The 22,200-nt window shown below is 37.4% G+C and overlaps 1 protein-coding gene across 1 annotated transcript in view; it reads left to right on the top strand.

Moving 5' to 3' along the window:
• SLC2A13 (solute carrier family 2 member 13) overlaps positions 1–22,200 on the top strand; it is a 146,762-nt gene that overhangs the window by 85,697 nt on the left and 38,865 nt on the right. Inside the window, exons 5-6 of the mRNA XM_085297865.1 lie at positions 11,457–11,620; positions 15,614–15,734. Coding sequence (XP_085153991.1) covers positions 11,457–11,620; positions 15,614–15,734 — 285 coding nt within the window. The remainder of the gene's footprint in view (positions 1–11,456; positions 11,621–15,613; positions 15,735–22,200) is intronic.

The raw sequence follows: 22,200 nt of genomic DNA, 5'->3' as shown, positions 1-22,200 counted from the left end.
ACTATCTAGTTGTTTCGTACTCAAAAACACAACGTCCCTTGCCACTCGTCTTTGACGGTTGTGACTGTAGGGACAAGTAGGAAAGAAGCCGAAGAGCAGCTGCAGGCTTCCTTGCTATTAAAATGGACTGCGTTGTGGAGTTTGGCCAGCTGAGGAAGGGCTGTAGCAATAAATGATTGATTTCTACAAAAATAGACAAGACTTAAAATGCAAATAGGGAGAAATCTGTGTTAGGCAACCAGAACCTTAATCATATCAAAATAAAGTTTGAGCCTACAAAGGCTTTATTGCTATATCTCTATGAGTTTCTCTTGGTGATCAGAAGATGTTACAAAGGCCTATTAATTATTGTAGAGCAATTTTGTGGCTTTTTGRTAAGAATTTATTGCAGTCATTATTACAGACTGAGTCCTAAAAATGTTAAGCTATGCAAGATAAACATTCTTAATGCAACATCCCTTAATTAAAATTGAAAAGAATAGAATATTAGTTCATATTGCAAACTAATACCTGTAGTGTCACTAGAATATTAAGTAGTTTTGTTATGCCATAGGAAGTAATTTTGAGCAGCTGTGTGATTTCAGCATGGAAACAAACTTCTGTATATGGAGGATAGAGAAGCAATTTTTTGGAAGATATTTATAAATCTGAGGAACTTATGAAGACCTTGTTTTTGGTGTGGTATGAATGTTGGAAAATCTAAACTTTTGGCTTCGTGATAGTAATTTTAAAATACACTGTCTGGAAGTGAATTGAGAAGGAAAAAAAGTATGGTTTTGTGGAAGTACTTATTTTTCTTTTGAAATCCAGCCTTCTGTGCTTAGCTGCTGAGCTTTCATTGGGTGTCCCTCACTTGAAAATACGAGAATTTAAGGAGAGGGGAAGTGTTTTTATTTTTTTTTTTAAGATACATATTAAAAAGTTAAGTCAATGTCAGGATCACAAGATGAAGCATTCAGACATCAGGAGTTTTCAGAAATGGTTATCTCCCTGCACGGAGTGAGAGCAGCACAGCGAGAGAGCAGGAGCCTGCTCGGAGCTTCTGGGAGGGAAGCAAAGGCCAGGAGTGGAGGTAGGAAGCGTGGTGGCAGAAGAATATGTCAGCAGGGATCAGGAATCACTGGTAGAGTAAATGGGCTTGGATTACATGGTGAAAAGTAGTGTGGTCACATCTGTAAAGACTCTGTCAGATTTCATTACGCTACTAAAGGCCAAACTAGGGCTTTCTGATTTTGTGGCTCTAAAATTCATTTTACATGTATTCTGCAGCTTATAATTGCGTATTGTTTGTCTTCAGTACATGGATGCACATGCAGTAGTATCTACAGTGTATACAGTATCTCCTGCTTCGATTAATTGGCAGAAAATATATTAAATATATAATTTCTGAGCTCCTAGCTAATCATCTTGTTTGTTGGCCAGACTAGCTGCATTCTCCCAGATTGTAAAGCAATCCTTTTGTCCTTCTACAAGAAAATATATGTGTGCATATTAATTAATGAATATGTTACTAAGCAGAGCAGTGAGGCAGGACTGAGTCATATACCATGACAGTGACAAAGGCTGATTTTTCAATTGACATTTTAATGTATTTTTTGTTTGCATAAAGAAATTATTATTCTAAGTACATTGCTATACATTTGACATACATGTATAATTGTAAAAGATGCAAACAAAGGTCAGATGCTCCAGTGATGGGTGACAGTATGGTAATTTTAGGCATTTATTTAGTGGTAGCTAATAAAATGTGAAATGGTTTCCTCGGGAAGCTCCCCCAATTGGGATTACTCAGAGCTGTCCTGTATAAGGCTCCCTGGAGCACATGTAGGGAAGCTCGTCCAGCCGGAAGGGACACTGAAAGTACTACAGGTGCAATATTTCAAAGATGCTATCTGCAAATATGCAGTATGCAAATTGAATAGCACTATGCTGTTCCATGCTCTTCCATTTATGTGTATAAAATTTGTTCTTTTTCCGTAGCTGAAAAATGTCTGAAAGATCAGATCCTGTATCATGAAGTTACATTATTTTTAAACACATTATAGTGCATTTATTAGCATATGATTTTCCTTCTGCCTGACTGGAAAGGGAACATCTGGCATGATTTTGTTCTGATGTGAAATCATAGATGAAAAGTTGGTTAAATTTTGATATACCCCTTTTGTTATTCATAAGCAAAAAATATAAGTAGTGCAGTTTTCCTAAAAGAGAAATGAATATATAGCAAGGAAGCTTGCTCTTTCTTGAGAAAGCACACATAAATAGAGGTCAAAAAAAAGCCTGTTTTATTTCTTGTCTTTCACGCTTTTCAAGATGCCGTTACTCCCAGATCACTAACTTCTGAATCTTATAGCTAGACTCCAGTGTATAACCCCTTGTTTGCAGCTAGCCTTGGCTTAAACAAATGGGCTAGCCTATTTTAGTTAATTTTATTTTATTTTATTTTATTTTATTTTATACTATTTATCAATACTATTTATCATGTCTATTGATTTTAATTTTAGGGACTGTCTTTTTTCTTTGTTTTTTTCATCCCAGGCACCTCATGGCAAGCCTTGGTTAGTGCTTTTCAGCTTTAGAATACCTTGGAGTATTAAACGTAATTTAAATCAAAGTGAAGTTATCATAGTAAATGAGGAATCGAACAAGATATATTCTATGAAACATCTGGGAGATTTTCTTTCCTCCTTTTATACTTAGTAATTTGCAGAGAGCATTTATGTGCAGGGAGACTCATAGCGTCATTATCTGTTAAGGTTGGAATTAGTAGTCCTGGTAGCTGACTGCGTAAAGTTGTCTGTCTTCTCCCTTTTTCCAAAAGGCTCAGTGGTGACTATTTATAAAAGAAGGGTGATGGTGGTGGTCCTCTTTTATAAACATTCTGTTTAAGAGTTAGGCAATTATGTATTGAGTGGAAATTACAATATCAAAAACAAGGTGGAGAAAGTTCACATTTTGCTTTTTTTTGTGCAGTGCTGAGCATAAACCGGTAGTGCTGTGGAGTCCGACCTGTCTGTTGTACTTCCAGCCTGTTCACTGTATTCTGGAAGGGTCCAGACTTTGTTCCTCCTAGTGCTTGCTTTTAATTCCAACCACTTGCTGTCACACTTCGCAGGTTAACTCGCACTCAGATTCAACCCAACACTTTCATGGTTTGACTCTAGGGTTCTGTCCTTGAATTTGCAGAGGATGTCATCTCTTACAAACTAATGTAGGATTTTGGTACTAACTTTCTGCCTTTTTATTTTTTTTTTCAGTTCTAAATCATCCTTATATTTTACTTTTATTTTAAAGAATAAAACAATTCTCCTCCTTAGTTTTGTGTGAGATCTGCGAAGTCTGTGCAAGACCCACATGCACAGATATAACAACTGAGCCCTAAAAGAAATTTGACTGTATACAAAGATTTGGTGCAGGGTAAATAAGCATTAGACTTGAAAGGAATATCTTGCAGCTGATACTGCAACAGTATTTTAAAAGGACCAAAAGCTGTGTGGCAGGATCCCCTTAAATTAGGAAAATGGATATCGTTTTGTGTATCTTAGTGACCTTAAGCCTTTAAAGGTATTTTTAATACCTGTCAAACATTGGTACATTTGCTTTGCTTGATAGCTATATAATTTAGTCTCTTAGGACACTTAAAAAAAGCAGTGTTTTCTTACCATAATTAAGTAGTAATCCTTAAAACCTTTTCATGTCTTAGCACTTAGATAACATTTGATGAATCAGAGAACCTGCTGAGTATAAAGAGTTGTCTTTCAAACAGTACCAAATACTGAGGGGGTTTGTTATCAAAATATATTGATTTTAACAGATGACATTCACTTTATTGCTCTATCACAGAATCACAGAATCAGTAAGGTTGGAAGGGACCTCTGGAGATCATCTAGTCCAACCTCCCCGCTCAGCAGGGTCAYCTAGAGCATGTTAGACAGGGTTGCATMCAGGYRGGCCTTGAAGATCTCCAGAGMAGGAGACTCCACARCCTCTCTGGGCARCCTGKKCCAGKGCTCCGTCACYCTCACAGGGAAGAAATTCCCCCTCACGGTCAGGAGGAACTTCCTGTGCTTCARTTTCTGCCCATTGCCAAAGCATTTATAATAAAACACAACCTGGCTACTAAACAGGGGATTTAAGCTATACTTACACAGTAAAAGTATATCTTGCCCTCCAGGTACTCTGAAAAAAAAATCTGCATATAGCCTTTCAGCTGGTGCGGGAACCTTTGCCTTTAGAGCTCGACAGAACTTCAGAAGAGGCGTGTGGGAAAGCGTATGCGCCTGTCAGTCTGGAATTGGAATCCTACAAATGGAGGTACTTGATATCAGCAGAACTCAGTAAAATTGCAGATCTAATCCTTAGATATTTTGCTTTTTTAAGCTAAAAATACAAGACCAGACAGAACCAGTATGGCTGGGTCRGTTTGCTTTGCCTTTCACTGAGATGGACTTTCAGAGGAAAGCTGGAGTGTTCAAGGTTTCCTTTTCAACTTAACAGTTGCTGTTTTGAAGTTCAATTAATTAAATATTTTTCCATTCTGTATGTGTTATGATTTGAGCTCGTTTAACCCAGCAGAAAATGGTTTGAGAAATTATAATTGCTCTTCAAAATTAAATCAAAGACAGTAGATACTAGAGGGGTAGTAGAACTACTGAAGTTTTACGATGATCTTGACATATGAATGAATGCGTATGTGACCTTGCCATRAATAAATTTTGTTTGTAAATTAGAATCACCATAGATTTGGGGAGTCTTGAGCCACCTTCATTTGGATTAGTGCAGACAGGAAACTTTAACTCATTTTAAGATGGAACTATCTTATTTTATTACAAGTGATTATTATGAGATAGCTGTAAGTTCAGGGAATTGGATGACCAAAGAGGTCCCTTCCAGACTTGTTACTTTGTTCTTTTGAAGTTGTATAGTATAAAAAATATTCTTTGCTTACATAAAGCAAAWACTTTAATGATTAAGAGGAGTTTCATAACATAGAGTAGCTGTATATCACATTTTGATAAAGAAAGAAGGAGATAATATTTTTCCCTAGTTAGATGAGTTTGTCTGTGTAAACAAAAATGAACCATTGATCTGTTGTAYAGTGAAGACCAAAGGGAAATTAATTTTTTGAGGAATCTAAAGGCTGTAAACTGACTAATGCTGTAGTCCTGGAACTGATGCTGAATCATAGTAATAGAAAGTTTTTTTACAGCTTTTGTGATCAGCTTTATTATCTGTCTAATGCCAAATATGAGGTTAGATTTCATCCTTTCTGTGATTTTCCATTTTCATTATCCATAGCTAATGGAGTTTCAGCATCAGAAAAGGATTTATCTGGCAAAGGTAATTCCCATTGAAGAGTTGATCTTTGCTCAGGTATTTCATAATATCAGTGCTATTGTTAATGTTAATACTACTAATTTCACACAACAATTGAGGTTAGAAGGGAACTCTGGAGATCAGCTAGTCCAACCTCCCTGCACAAGCAGGGTCACCTAGAGCACATTGTCCAGGAATATGTCCAGATAGCTTCTGAATATCTCCAAGGAAGSAGACTCCACAGCCTCTCTGGGCAACCTGTGCCAGTGCTCAGTCACTCTGACAGTAAAGAAGTTTTTCTTTATGTTCAGAGAGAACTGCCTGTGTTTCAGTTTGTGCCCATTGCCTCTCATCCTATCACTGTGCACCACTGAAAAGATTGTGGCCCCATCCTCTTTACAYCCTTATTTATTCACATTGATAAGATCCCCTCTCAGTCTTCTCTTCTCCAGGCTGAAGAGTCCCAGCTCTCTCAGCCTTTCTCGTAGGAGAGATGCTCCAGCCCCTTAATCATTCTAGCAGCCCTACGCTGGACACTCTTCAGTAGCTCCATGTCTCTCTTGTATTGGGGAGCCCAGAACTGGACACAGTACTCCAGATGAGGTCTCACCAGGGCTGAGTAGAGAGGGGGGATCACCTCCCTTGACCTGCTGGCAATGCTCTTCCTAATGCACCCCAGGAGACCATTGTCCTTCTTGGCCACAAGAGCACATTGCTGGCTCATGGCCAGCTTGTTCATCAGGACCCCTGGGTCCTTCTCTGCAGAGCTGCTTTACAGCTATAATACAATCCTATCCAATCCTATAATTTATATTATAGGAGTGAGGAAAAGAGTAGATCAAGATTGTGTCTAATTGTGCAAAGCTCTGTTTAAAAGCAAGGTCAGAGATTCGACAGACTCAATTAGAGAAGTAGACAGGGGCAGTGGAGCTCTGATAACCACCCATGTCTGCAGAGTGGTGACCTTARTTGCTCTGAACACAACCTGTGACTGCAAATGGAAACTCCTGTATCTTCCTTATTKCTGTGTTATATAAAATATGAAGACAGGAAATTGAACCACATTATCCAGTACTCCAGTCATACAATCAAATGCTGCTGTATCACTCTGCAACTCTTTTTTCAAACTAGTCTAACCAAGGGAGATTTTTACTTCRTTATTTCTATAGCATCTTGCCAGCATGTGTGTTTCTATACTCCAGGCTTCCTATGCTACTTAGCAGTGCTGTAGCTTCCCTCCTGTCTGATAGTTGCCACACCTGGAGCATTTTTGACTCTTTCCAGATATATCAGCTTCTTCCTGTCTTGTTTGTTTTCAGTACTTTGGCATCTAATTATTTCCCGTATGCTGCTCTTGCTTTCTCCTACTGTTTCTGTGAGTTTGTCTACACAGCTGAGTTGCCACAGTTTAACGTACCGGTGAAGCCATGGTAGTTCTGCATACCTTTAATGATGCAAACGTGAGTTTAAACTTTCTAGATTAAGCCTCTTTTATAACATAGATGTAGATGGATGGGACAGACAGATGCAAACAATAGCTTCAAAACGTACGTTAGGTCAATGAGGTAGCTCAGAGAACGTTACAACTATATTTACGTGGTTATGTGATAGCTTACAAAAGGAGGGAAACATGAAACAAATAAGGCTTTAATTTGGGTTGGAGACTTTCCTTTGAATCAGTAATAAGACAGATGTGTAATAACACCATTTGAAATTTTGATTAGCCTTAGTTGTATTAGCTTTTTATATAGGATGGTATGTGTCTCAGTGGTCCAGTTGCCCTAGTGACATTGGCATAGTCTCATATTAATGCAGCTATGTGGCTTGATARATTGCAGCATGGCCTCTCGTAACACTCACGTGGTCAGTCTGCAACTGTCTGTACATGAAAATGCAGACCTGCCACTTCTCACCTGAACCTTCCAGGGCTTAAAAGGTCATCTGGGGGGACAATATTCCTTACAGCCTGTGTACGTGTGCCGTAGCATATTGCTGTACTTTTAAAAATACTTTGTCTTATGCTTGGYAGCACAGCTTGCACTTGTTGGGTGATAGCCAAAATGTGCTTGGCATCCCTGGGTGTGATAGCAGGGTCGTGTGGGGCAAAGAGGAAGCTGCAGTGCACGTGGTAGGTTGCTTGGGTAAAAATGCCCACCTTCCCCAGCTTGGACACATCCAGTAGAGTTCCCACGCTCAAAATTATCACACTTGATGGGCATAAGCTCTAGTAATTCCTAAAGGAGGGAAAAAACCCACTTTAAGGAGTAGGAGAAGCACCATTTTTCATATGTTCTTGTGGAACATATTTTTTTTCTTTTTTTTTTTTTAATGCTTTTGTTTCTCTTAGTCTGGTAATTCATGCATATAATGTCTATAAATACCTTAAGAGGGGGTGTCAAGAGGATRGGGCCAAACTCTTTTCAATGGTGCCAAACAACAGGACAAAAGGCAACAGGCACAAATTGAAACACAGGAAGTTCTACCTGGACATGAGGCAAAACTTCTTTACAATGAGAGTGACAGAGCACTGGGACAGGTTGYCCAGAGAGGTTGTGGAGTCTCCTTCTCTGGAGATATTCAAGGCCCACCTGGATGCAACCCTGTGCAACATGCTCTATGGGMCCCTGCTTGAGCAGAGGGGTTGGACTAGATGATCTCCAGAGGTCCCTTCCAACCTCAACCATTCTGTGATTCTGTGATAATAAACTGAGATAGCCAAAGAGAGGATCTTTGTTCACGCACAACTACAGAAAAAGACCATGCAAGTCTGTTGAAATTGCTGCCTTTGGGGATTTTCTTCARTGTTTACTCATTTGTTTCTTGACTACTGCACTGCTTGCCATTTCACTTTGCCTTAGTTCAKAAAAAAAACATGGAGATTTGTTATCTTGAGCAACTGTTCTTGGACTGAGTGGTTTGAGTAGCTGGACAGTGATTTCCAAACTACTGTGCCAGAAAATTGCAACAAGCCCTTGTACTACAATACCAGAGTGTTCTGATTTTATTTTCTTAAAAGCAGAAATGTAAAAGGAACATTTTAAAAGTGTTGACAAGTGTTTTTGAGTTATTGAGATTTATTTGTTTTACTAGAATTAAAAATTCTATCCAAAAAAATTGATATTAGATGGAGACACCATTAGACATCATTTGTCAGAATAGCCTTGACATAAGAGATGGGCTAGAGCAGCCCCTCCTGAAGGATAGGGGCAATCAAGGTTAGGATGGGGAAAACTTGGCAGCTGATCGATGGTCATTTTTTGATGGAAAGCTACAAAGCCTGGAATGGTAGACTTCTCACCTGCTATTGAGTGAACTAACTTGGAGTCTAATGCATTTGAAATTGTCTGGAGACTTGCTTGAAGGGAAGGAGTCTCCTTTCTTTCAACATTGAAAGGTCTCACTTTCAAAAATGTTGATTCTGCAAATGAGGAGAGAGGGGAAAGTTGTCAGGGGAGTAATTTGTTCGAAAACTAAACTGCATATTTTCAGTATATGCATGTAGTAAAAAGATTGGTCTGAATATTCTTTACTGTGGAATTGTTCAAGTGGTTTTTCTGCTCAGCAGCTCTTGATAGAAGAACTTCATAATTCTAATGCCCTCAGAAATGATCAGCATTAAAATATTTTAATATTTATCTGACTCAGTTATTTTGTGTAGCTTTGTCTGTAGTTACGTGCTTTTAAAACACTTGCTTAAAATTACAGATAAACATGTGCTTTTGTCATTTTCTTTACATTTTAGGACTAGGACTTCACAGCTTTGCCATTCATGCTGCATTCCTTCCAGTAGCTGCAGTATTCAAAGCAGTTGTATAATATCATAACTTGACCTTTTTCTGCCACATGATTTTTTTCCTTGTCAGGAAGAAATTAAAAAGACCTATCATCTTGTTACATTTAATAGCCAGTTAGGRCTGCACAGGTTGGCATTAAAAATATTGTGAATACTGAAATATGATGATTTAAGCAGTTATGTTCTTATAGCAGTTAAAATAATGCATGCAATTACTTGATTGCTACACAATGAGAAATCTTAAAGTYACTGCCCAACATTCAAGCTTTGCTAGCTTGTCATTTAGATTTACTGAATCTAAATTTTCCTGGTTTGCTTTCCATAGAAATGAAATACAATGTTCATCATGGATAAACAGCAAGTTTCTAGCTGAGCATGTATAACCAGTGAGTTCAATAAGCAACTAGAGGGGATGTCAGTACAGAAAGTACCTGATTTTATGTAACACAGAAACAGACATTTACACGATTTAAATGATTTTTTTACTTTACTTTTTTTTAACTATTTAGAATCAGAACTCTGTATGTTACTGCTAACAGCTGACAATTTCTGACATTACAGTAGAATTAGATTTTGAGAAAATTTGGATGCGTAGAATTAAACATGACTTCAGAAAGCATTGTCTTACTGACGTAAATGGGAGTTTTGCAGTATGTATTGGCCAAGGCTTAACATGTTTAGTTATTTTCTAATCCATAAGAAGAAAAAAAGATGGTATTGGGAGATCAAAGAGGTTTTGGTGACTCAGTCAGTGCAGCATGATGTAAGTCTTGACAACCAATTAGTAGTTTAGTTGTAGAGAGCCTTAAGAAGCCAGGGCACACTAACATCAGCATTTTAGTTCAGGTCGGGTCTATGCTTCAGAAATCTCTCCAGCCTCTCCGCTTTTCACGCACTGGAGTGGTGTCAGAGTACCCACTTCTTTGAGCTGAAGCTAAACTGGAAGATGCTTTCCAGCTGCTGGTGAGCCGCCAGTCTGTGCAACCAGACCCATCACACATGTCTGTGTAGACATCAGGTCCTTGGCACCAAGAGTCTCCCTCTGAAGATCCTCTCCTGCTGCACCTGTGAGCTGCTAGTGTAGGCATGGGCTCAAGCTGCTAGTGTCGACAGGGAAGAGTCTAGTGAAGGGATCTCAGAAGATCTAAACACTTCACTGGGACTCAGTGAGGGAGGAGAAAGTGATGTCCAGCTATAAGGGCACTAATTTATGGCTGGTCACTTCTTTAAYGGATCTAGTGCTTTTGTAAGTAATCACTTAAGTGTATTGTTCACCACTGATTACTGGTTTGAAATAACAACTGTTTAATACTTAGAATAGGAAAATGTGTATCACTATTCAGAGAATAGCATATCTGGACATTAAGACAATGTGGTGACGTCTAAAGCAAGCTGCGTGTTGACCAGAAAAAAAATGTGAACTTTGACATTTTTGTTGATTATCACTATGTGAAAACCCACAGGCTGCTATGTATTTGAAGGACTGGATATTCAATATTTCAGCCAGCAATAGATTAATAGAACAGATTGAAAATTATTTCTTGAATGTTTACTTAGCTCTCTTTGAGAGCATATGCACTGTATTCATTTAATATCTATGAAAAAAGGACTTCCTTATTTTTTTTTCATTTTTCTCATTTGAGTTATTTACTAATTACTGTTTGTGTGGAATGATTGATTTGTTTTAAAAAGAAATAGAAACTCCTGTCAAACATGGTGGGTGCGGATTCATATTCCTGCAGTGTGATGGTAACACATTTCAAAATGACCCTAATCTAGTTAAAGCAGAACTAATGCAGTAGAAACTGTTTCAGACCCTTCAGTGACAGTAAAATAATACTAGAAAAACCTCAAACCAGGAGGTTTGAGTGTCAGGTGCAATATGTTGTATGCCATAGATCAGTTGTGTATGACCTTTAACTAGAGTGAAAACATATTTGATTTTTGAAATATCTTTCCTTAGAGAGTATACAGAATGCTAAAATTCTGCTTGTTTTGGCAGAGAAAGATAGGACACTAAGCAATGACTGACTTCAAAAGCCAGATTAATTTAAATTAAAAATGTGAACCCTATTTCAAGCAGATCATGACTGACCATTGAAAAAGCAAACAGCCAAGGGAATGGCAATTTGTCTCTTGATGTCCTCCAGTCAAAACTTCAGGCAAGCACAAGTTATGCTTTGGTTATGCCTGATTTCCCAGGGTAATTGAGTGTCAGTCTATGGCCGCATTATGCAGGAGGTCTAGCAGGATTTTTGTTATGATCCTTTTTGATTTAAAATCAGAAACTATAATATGAGCCAAATTCAGTGGTGGTGTTTGTATTTGTGTCTCCACTCTCTTACAGGTACTACAGTGCTACCATTTTGCAGATGTCGGGAGTCCAAGATGACAGGCTTGCAATCTGGCTGGCTGCACTGACAGCATTTATAAACTTCATTTTCACTCTTGTGGGAGTCTGGCTTGTTGAAAGAATGGGTCGCCGGAAACTTACACTCGGTAGTTTATCAGGTGAGTGCTTAATTGGAGTATATTGTATATTCCTCACAAGTATAAGTAAAATGAAAACAAAGTTCTAATTTTATCAAAGTAATTCTCTTCAAAACAGTAACCTTGACCCACCTTTTCCCAAAAATCATGTGACTTTTCACRAATAGTAATACAGTAGATAGCTAAGAGCTATTTTTAAGAAAATGTTCAGCATCTTCATTTTTGCAAATGCAGTTTCTCCTTCAAAGCATGTTTGACAACATATTTATTTTTTTCAGTAGAAGGAATGAAATGCTTGGAACTTCAGAGTTTGTTTTAAAATCTTGTGTACGTCTGTATATGTGAAATGTAATTTCTGACTTATTCATGTAAATTCAAAACATCTTATCAAGAACGACTGGAGAAAGCATATCACACAGACATCATTATGGTACTTTTTCAAGTAATGCAGTTCTGTGCATAGTTATGTCAAGTACAATAAATACTTTATTTGCAAGCACCATAACTCAATCACACAGCCATCTCTTAGAAGCTGGAAAAGGCAGAGTAGCAGTCTGGCCTGTGCTCAGCCGTGTCCTGCCACTTCCCTGCTTAGGGCCTTTCCTAAGACCCTTAAGCGTTCGTTTTGGCTGAAGCAATCTATGACAGGTGCCTGCCTCTGTCTAAGAAGTTCAGACATTTTCAAGACAAGATTTGGAAAAGAGAGAATTGGTTCTTGCTTCTCTTGCAATAGTGTTCGCCACTGCCTGGAAAAGTTGGACGCCTCCATGCTTTCTTCTGTCAACTCTGCCAGGGATCCAAACTGCTGGCTAATGTAACGCAGCRGAGTGGGGAACCACCTGCCAAGAGCTGGCCATCTGCAATTTGGATGCAGTCCCCAAACGATAGGAGTTAATTTGCATCCATAATGCATTTATGTAGGCAGAACACTGACTGCACTGCACCGTGTCACATCTGGTTTAACACACCATTGCCCAATCTTTGTGTTGAAACATGCACTTTGGAGTCAGTTTGGTATGTCCAAATGATAATAAAACTGTATTTGGCCTTTTTTATATTTTGTTTTGGAGTTGAGAAAGCTGGTGCTTTTTTCATGATCCAAGTTCGTAAGTATTGTCATGACAGAAGTGGTTGGAAGAGCACTTCCCTTAGTTCATGAAAAATGAACCCAGATCTCAAATTGATACTTTTATCACCATCTACATCCATATTAGTTAAAATACTTTTCCCCTATAACTTCTTCTATGTCTCCAGCCAGTTCCAGGTCTTTCAGAGGGGAGAAGATTGTCCCATTCCCTAGGCTGAACAATACAATTTGTTTTGTTTCTGTTTTGCTTTGCATTTTTCCTCCTGTGGCRCTTGTCTTTTTTCTTTGCCTTTGTGTGAAGTGAATCTCTCTTTGCACTGCACTGATACCTGGTTTCTTGGTTGCTGCATCCCCTTTATACTCTATTAGAATACACCAAGTATTATCTGTTAAGCACCTGATACCTCATATCTCCCTCTGGGCAGCTTCTTAGGAGTTTATTGCTTATATGGAGGCAGTGGTATAGGTTTGATTCCCATATGGACTTTTCATACAAACACAGAACTTTGATKTTTTTGGTTAATATAGTCAAAGGTTGTAAATGAGAAATGTAGATATAAATGCCCCTTATAAAGCATATTAGTCATCAAGCAGAGGCGAATATAGAAATAAGGCAGCGAGTTAGCAAAGGAGAATAATACAGGGTTATGTGTTTATGATATTTGGACACAAAATAATTGCTTGGTAAAAATATTCTCGGTCCTTGCTCTGTTGTTGGTTGCCTGCTGTCAGTTTGCAGCGTCATTTGATTCATGCTGTGTTACTTACTGTGTCCTGTATCCTATGGTCTCTTCTTAAGGAAAATACCCTACAAATAATGGCAGTCTCTCGATCCTATTCAGAATTGTTTTATATAGTATTTGATATTTAGATTTAGGTAATGGTRGGTATGATGTGTTTTACTTAGCAAGAGGGCTGTTGAATAAAATAACAATTATTAAATCTGCTGGTGGATTTGTTTTCAAACTGTGAGTTTTCTCATGGGCTATACTTATTTTTTTAGTGTTCTTCTTTGGTTTGCCCTTATAGGGAAATTGGTTTTCATACTAAGTTATTATAATAGCTGCCTATCTGGTCTTTGGAGAAACCATGTATGCCCCAGTCTCMCATTATATTAAACAAGGACAAAACTGCTATCTTTGCCTACTGCTTCAAGGGTTTTTTTGTAAAGGTTAATTGATTTGGTGTTTTTAAAATGATAAGCTACAAAAATAATTWGTGAAAAGATAGCAACATTAGTATTTTGATTAAGTCTACATATTCTAAGTTTTTTTTTAATTTATGCAGCTTTTTCTGCTCTCTGAAAACATTTGGGAAAGGGCTATTTTGCATTTGATTTAGAGCATTTTTATAATTTTTGAGGTATTAACAACARTTTTGAAAAATTCAGCCTTTCGGATAGATCTAGGAAGTATTATGAAAATTGTAGTCAACTGCTTCTGCCAAAAAAAGAAAGAAAAAAAATCTCACTCTTTTAGTCCTCTTTGCTGCAGTTAGCTACTGACTCTTAGTTCCCCATTCRTTTTGTATGTTGGCATCAATCCTCTATGATTCTTTTACTCTTCAGTTCTTTTCTTTCTTCAAAACTCTTTATTGGGAAACTTGCAGATATTTTGACAAGTGCAGCATCCGTTTTATTTGAGTTTTTCTTTTTCCTCTTCAGAAACTGGCAATTTGAAAGTGTGGTGATATTTGGACATATGTCATATATCMAAATATATGTTTTTCTTTTATGACCGAGAAAATCTAAACCATCTTCAGAATGCTTACTTTTTTACTGCATCTTGCTTAATGATATACTGTAATGGTATGTGTTTATTAATCATAGAAAAAAATCCCACAGAATGAAAATATATGGTAAACTTCATTTAGCAAATTTGCACATTTCATCCTTTTCCAAAGAAGTAAGACATTTACAGATGTACTGTAAGTGAGTGTTAGTGTATTTGATTAACTTGAAAGACAGACAAAGCATATTTATAATGAATATAAATAAGATTATTGTCTATGTCTGAAGATATTTGCTGTCTGGTTTRTGGCATTTTGAAAGTACAATTAATCTAGTACAAAATCCAGCCTGCCCAGAAAACTGGGTTCATTAGCATACCTAGTCATCGTAGCAATGCAAAGCAAGTACAGAATAAGGTGAAATTCACTATCATTTTTATGGTGGATAGGTGCTTTCTCCACATATACTTTGTGATTTAGTTGAAGATATTAGAGTCAGAAGCAGATCTACCAGTTCAGGTAAACATGTAGTCCAAAAATCTCCAGTTCATGTACATTCATGACCATTAGCTTTGGCTGCWGCATGGACATATTTGTGAATTATTTTATTACACAGATCCTGCTACTTAAGATGCCATTTATACCCCAGGAAGAATTTTTCATACAATTGATGGGTTAGCTTGCTAGGAAACTTTTTTTCTCTTAAAAAAACCCAAACCACCCCAACCTCCAAAGAAATTCAGAAGAAACACAAAAGGAGATAAAACTGATGAAAAATCTGACACTGTTTTCTRTCTTACAGGAAAGTCTTCAAGTTTGGGAGTGGGAAGAAGTGTGGTGATTTAAAAGCTGCTATTAAATTTTACCTTCACAGTGTTATTTTCATCACAAAAAGGACTAGATATCCATTCACTCATGCAGTCTTCAAGTCCACATATCAAAAAAAGTTGCAGACGATTAATTTAGTATCTGGACAATAAATCTGATGCATATGACTTTAACATYTAACCTAATTCAAGATATGGATGTAGCAAAGGATATTTTTTCTTAAATTCTTATTACAGCTGCCTAGTATATGGGGAATGCTGTGTGCATAATAATGGCGTGTCTTGCTTTCCCAAGCAAAGTTCAGTTCAATAGAGAATTATTTCATGTTCTCTGGAGAAAAGTATCACATTGCTCTTTATCTGTATTTTTAGGTACTGCTGTAGCACTCATTATCCTAGCTTTGGGATTTTTGCTATCAGCTCAGGTCTCGCCAAGAATCACACTTACTCCACCAGATCCTTCACATCAAAACTCTACCTGCACAAAATACAGGTGAGATTTCGTGATCATTCATCCATCAAATTATTCTGAAAGATTTTTTTTCCCCTATTAACTGGTTTTTACAACCTAATCTGAATAATGGACAGGTATTCACACAGTCTGGTGATGGCATCTCAGTTAGAAACCTAAACTTAAAAGCCTTAATTCCATTAATGGAGAAAATTAGGTAGCACTGAAGCACTAAATAAGGAGCACTTAGATGCTCTGAATCACCCTTCAGATTTTCTTAGATAAAATAAGACARGCTGCAGACTACGCATGAGTTCTCTCTGTTATATCAGAGATGCTGCAATTTATAGTGGACACCAGGTTATGAATATTTTTAAAGTGTAATTTGTAAATATGTTTGCTGTTGCTAGTCTACTCATAGATTTGTCCTGTATGATAATTGTGTATGTATGTATTCCTTGCTTTTTGTTTTACTGAACAAAAAAAAAAATCTTTAGAACAGTGATAATTACAAACCTATTAACAATTCAAAACAAATCCAATTTTTGGATCTTTTTATCTGTGGTGGGGAGAACGTACACTTCCATGTGAGATTGTGATTTCAAGTTATCTCACTTTTAGAGTGTTAAGACTGTATCATTATTTTCTGTATTTTGTATTTTTTATTCACATGTATGTCAGTGCTTCATTGAGAGAAGACTAGTTAAATAGCTGAAGCTGTTTTTAGTTGTGTCCAAAATCTCTGCCTTACATGTATTTGTGATAGAAATAATTATCAAGAGATGAGAGGTGTGTTCCTAGTTTCACAGAGGTGTCAGCCAGACATATGGTTCATGTCTTTCCATATGCCAGAGCACTGTCTTAGGTGACAGATTCTGAGGGGCTGAAACCTTATAGACCCCTAGGGAGTGGACAGGAAGGTGTTAAGAGTATAGAAAAAGGATTCTGAAAGGGCATGACATAATCCTGCATATGGGGATCCCTACATGAAAATACTATATTTTTACTTTTTTTTCTGCTGCGTTTATACTTGTGTTACCTATTTATGTTGTTATTTTGAGGACTTGCCTATCCAGCTCTTTCAAATGGTAAGTGATCTATTTAAAGGATACAAAGAGAGAAAGAACCTCCAAATACTCTATTTTCAGAATGAGATGATGTCAGTAGCAGGATGCCAAAAGGGTTGGCCAGGGACTTAAGTTAGCTATTAGATAAGGATGTCTGGAGACAGCTGATGCACTATTTGCAGAACACAAATCTTTGTTATCTAATAAAGCTAGATGATTGTATAACCTGAAACAGTATAAAATCTTTGTAGAAGAGCTATGGATAGTTTGCCTTAAAAAGGTAATATGAATTATTCTATACAATTTAGATTTTTTCAGTTAACTGTAGCTAGTCAGGAAGGAAAGTTAGACTCACTGTGGCTTGCCCAGCAGGCTCTCATAGGCAAAATCATGAAAAATAAAGTAGGCAGTTCTAGTAAATGCGTGTTATTATGTGAATTATTGGAATACTTTGATCTCTTATGATTTTTCTTTCTGACATGGAGTAAACAGTCCAGTAGAAGTAGAAATAAAAGAGGGACTTTAGTAGAAATAAAAAGCATCTAGAAAAGAACAATAAAAGAATTGAAATTTTCATTTGGGAATATTTTGAAAAGGATGCAGCTCTCAGCTAAAGGAGAAGAGTGAACATGTGGGAGAGATGTGAACTAATGAGCAATGTAGGAGAAAGCTTCAGGTACTTCTATTTTAATCTTGTAGTATATATCCTGGTAAAGAAACACAAAAGTCAGAGGGATGGAATTCATAAATGGAAGCAGTTGCCCACACATTGCAGGATTAGTCTGCAGTGCCCCCTGTTTAGAAAGGTTCAGAGAAGACTAGACATTTAAAAGGTAAGTGACAACTTTCACACTTAAGCTGTGTAGATAAAACTATATTTGGTATATCAGCTTCCATGCTTCATGATACCAACAAACCCTGACCTAACTAGAGCTGGTGGAAGAATGTTCATTCAGAATAATGCATATTAATGTCCATTATAGGAACACCTTCACTGAAGTCTTCTATATCAACCATTGACTGAGTACCAGAAAGTCTCAGAATTTCAGGTGTCTTCAACCAAGACAGTATAAATACAACAAATATTGTTAAAGTTTTCAGCATGGATCAAGGGAAGGAAAATGATTTTAAACTTTTCATTTCCAGGGATGTCCCCAGAARAGGTGCATTTCAGTATGCTGCTCCACCAAGCTCTTTTAGCCACAAATAGAGATTATAGGTGAATTTCTTCCTTTATTTAAATTATTTCTGGTGTGGATATCAAACAGCCATATATTAAATTCAGTTTGGAAATAGTAGCTGCGTAAGATAATCAGTATGCTTACTTTCTGTGTATGTAGTCCATAAGCTGAATGAAATTTAAAAAAATATATTTTTGTCATTTGAAAGTAGGTGGTGTCTGCAGCACTCCACATCCAGCAGAATATAGAGGTCAGAGCCTTTCTGTCTCATGAAGTCCATTTCTAGATCATTGTCATCTGTGCCAAATTTTTTCACTTGCAGAACTTCAGCATAACATGCATGGTCCTGAGTGGAAGAGGAGGTGAGGACTGCAAACCAAAGAAAGCAAATTGTTGGACTGTATTTTGTGAGACCAGCCGCTTTCCCCTCTTTGGCCCCAAAGTTATTCCCCAAAGCAGTTACGATGTTTAGTCAAAGAGATCCTCAGACATTTGGAAGCGAGTATGCARCCTGCAGAAAATCCAGTCTTACACATACTTTATATGCTGCTCTGAGTATAAGTTAAAAGAATTAAACAGTTAGCTGCTRTGTAGGGTTGCAGATGTTACCGTAGGGATATTTCCAGATTAGATACTCAGTTAAAGTAAGATGAAGTAACTTTAACTTAATGACAGTGGTCTATTGGTCTATTTAATCCATGTTTTAGATTACTTCACTGTAACTGCTTGTATTGGCCATTGCTTAGCATTGTATYTTGCAAGCCACAAAGCAGTCTCAGTAGGTTTGGGAAAATCAAAAGATAGCAGGACTTAAGAAAATCAGCACATAATACCATGTCCCTGTAGCCGCTGTAACTRGTTTTAAGTACACCTGTCTACATGAATGAGGCTAGTAGTCCCTCATCGATTGGTGATGCAGTGCTTCTCTGAGGTGTTAAGTCTCTGAGGCTGTTAATCGGAGTTTAAATCAGTTTGCAGATTTGCAGCTTGGCCATATCTGAGTACGTGGGTGTTTCCCACGTTTGTCATTGCCAAAATGTATTTATAAGTTATCATCATGTCAGCAGAAAGTATTTGCTGACAGAAGTTTCACTGATGCTGTGCAGAGTAAAAAATGCTTTTTATGTTTGCAAATCTGCTGGGTTACAGCAGGTGTGAGTGTCCGTAATGGAAGCCTCTGAGCTCCTGCAAAYGTTCTATTTGTTTGCTAATCCCTCAGGTCAGTGTTCCTCAACTGCTAGACTAAAAATGAAGATAGAGCAGACTTCAGCAAATAAAGAACACAGTCATTATTCTGACTTAAAAAAACACCTAGGAGTCGAATACCCCATTCTGAAAGAGTCGTGCCATGCAGACAGTGGTACAAGTTGACTGTAYTAGCTTACAAACAAACAAACAAGATACGCTGCAAATATCCAGTAAAATATTTTCACTTGGTATAGGGACACACGATACAGTAGTTGAGCAGTAGTTCAGAAATCATCTGTAAATCAGTGAAGACTTTGAATGTTGTCCTTATTCACGGGGACATGATGGAGATAATGCTTATAAATCCAGCAGGGCACCCTGGACATTAAAATTCTCTGTGCTTTCTCACAGATACAACTAGGCAGGCATTTCACTGAGAGAAAACGAGATGCTCTCTCCTATGTGCCATCCTTAAGCTGAGCTTTCTTTTCACAGGCAGCTTGTATAAGATTATATAGATGTTCACAGTATGACCACCTCTCTGCTTTCATTTCTGTTCAGAAGAGCAGCTGTGATCTGTGTTACTTTTTGTGAGTCCACAGAGAAGTTCAGAGCCRAATTTAGGAGTACCAAACAGCATCCCAGAATTTGTTATCTTAGAAATTGAAAGGTTTCAGACAAGTTAACCATTCCCATCGTTATTCTGACTACTGAAAGCTCGGAAACTGTTCCTGTTTTTCCCAGCGACTTGTCAGGCTCTGGGAAGAGGTCAAATTTTGTGCACATACCCCAGCTACCCTGCCATCCTTTTCTAGTCTTTAAATGGTCAAAGATCTGATCATCCCTCTCCACATTTCTCTAGGAAATGGACTTATCTCTGGAAAACCACCACTGACCTGTTGCCTTCTGTTCCAAGTCTTCTTTTCTTCTCTCATTCATCTGTCTTGTTTCTTTTACTGTTCTTTAAAAGATTTGGCTGGCTGTAGAAGAAACTATGTAAACTTGTTCTGCCCAAGTAATGTTTGTTGTCTGCAGCTGCAATATGAAAATAGTAACTGTTGTTTTGATTGTAGGTTAACTCGGAGGTTCATAGCTTAGGGGAATAATACCTGTACACAAGCACTTTYTCAGGTTCCTTCCCAAACTGATCCTCTAGAGAGTTTCATTAAAATAATACAGGCAGTGCCAGCTTGGCTGTGCACACAAGGGATCTGTTGTTCCTCTTTGAATTAGTCACCCTCACATGGTTGATCTTCCTAAACTCATTGAACAAATACACATCACTGACTGAGATGAAGGCACCTATGCTTAGTACTCTTACATACCAGTTATGCAAGACAGTTAGACAGAGATATATATTTTCTTTATGAATTAAGCAAAAACATTTCATTGTGACCTGTCCTGAAAAACTCAGCTAATGTAATAACTGAAACTGGTTTTATTTGCTAGTTTTAGCTTACATGCAGTAAGTATATTAACCATTATACTTTATTTTCCTGAATTAACTCATTAAGAATCTGAGTTATCTGCAAACTAGACCTCAAGATTCATTGTATTGATACTGTATCACAGAACCAGTGTGTTTCTAATTTTATTTTTCTAATGTCAAAGTGACTGGTCATTCTGATAACTGAAACTGTAGTAATAAATTTGGTAATGTGTTTCCTCTTTAAGACTGGAGGATTTTGAGTATGTAAAGAGATAAACAAAGGTTTCAGAATACTTTTGCTGCCTCTTATAAAATGTAATGAAGGTTTTCATAGACAGTTTATGTAGTAGAACTGTAGAATGACCTCAGTATAGTCCTAACCTTTATTAAGTACATAGTAAAGGTATATTAGTTGATAGTATTTTTCCTTTTGTTGGCATATTATTCCTGTAAATCAGAGTTTATAATTTAATCTAAATTCATACAGGAAAGAAAGGAATATATCAGTTCAATATGATGGTCTTCAGTCTTCTATTCATCTTCAGTATGAGTAGAATTTGGGAAGAATTCCTCTCTCATGAGTTTAAATACAAAGATTTGAAAAGCCATTTGTCTAAACTGTAATGGCTGTAGTGTAATGCAAACTCTCTGTAATCAATGGTAACATTTCCACTTACCTTGTTTGTCTTTGGATCAAGCTATATATTACTGAGGGAGCAATCTGTTATTCGTACAGTAAAATATTGACACATCATCTCTCCACTAACACTATTAAAACTTTGCTGTTTAACAATAACTGAAACAATACTAGGGAATTATTTTGTAAAATCTTCCAATGYGGTGGTATTATGGTGTATATGGTTTGTAAGCTTTAGTCACACAAGGATGGTTTTAATCATGTTGAGGGATAACATCCTGTCTAGATAAAAGCTATGAGAATGCTGTGTATATGTAGAATCTCTTTGGAGATTGGTCTGAAATCACAGAATCATAGAATGGTAAGGTTGGAAGGGACCTCTGGAGATCATCTAGTCCAACCCCCAGCATAGCGCATACGGGGGTTGAACCCATGACCTTGGCATTAGCAGCACCACACTCCAACCAACTGAGCTATAGCGACTGTCATAATGTGCAAAGTAAAGGCACGTACAGTCAAGTCAGTTGTTCTAATTATCTGTGTTGCACAGTTTCAAGTATAATTCAGGATGCTACTGTGCTGGAGCTGGATACATGGAGAAAAAAATCATCTAAGACAAGAGATAATTGACGTCTATGTACAAGTAGATCAGGACACTTTTAGTACAGTATTAGCATTCCAGCAATCTGCTGTGAAGATGTTTATAGTAGAGATGTAGCTATGATGGTATAAGCATTTAAGCAAAGCAAGATTTGTAGAGAGAGTAGTTTCCTTTATTGCGCTGTTATAGGTAGGAAAAATAGATGAGCCTTTGGGTTCTCTTCAGATTGGGAACAGAAGTATCAAACATCAACCAAAGATTGAGAACAGTTGCTCCAAGTTTAAGTTATGTTACTCTAGGCATACTAATCTTTGGAAAGGAGAGTTTTAAGGAAAGTTTTGAAGTGAACTGCTGTATTTATATGTGGCTGGCATACTGAGAGGGATTCAGTACTGGTCTGGAGAG

The sequence above is a fragment of the Rhea americana genome, unplaced genomic scaffold, assembly GCF_003343005.1.
Source record: "Rhea americana isolate MKP2758 unplaced genomic scaffold, rheAme1 scaffold_1, whole genome shotgun sequence".
Taxonomy (NCBI): Eukaryota; Metazoa; Chordata; class Aves; order Rheiformes; family Rheidae; genus Rhea; species Rhea americana.
The sequence above is the reverse complement of the archived record's forward strand: the minus strand, read 5'-3'. Positions and strand labels throughout refer to the sequence as shown.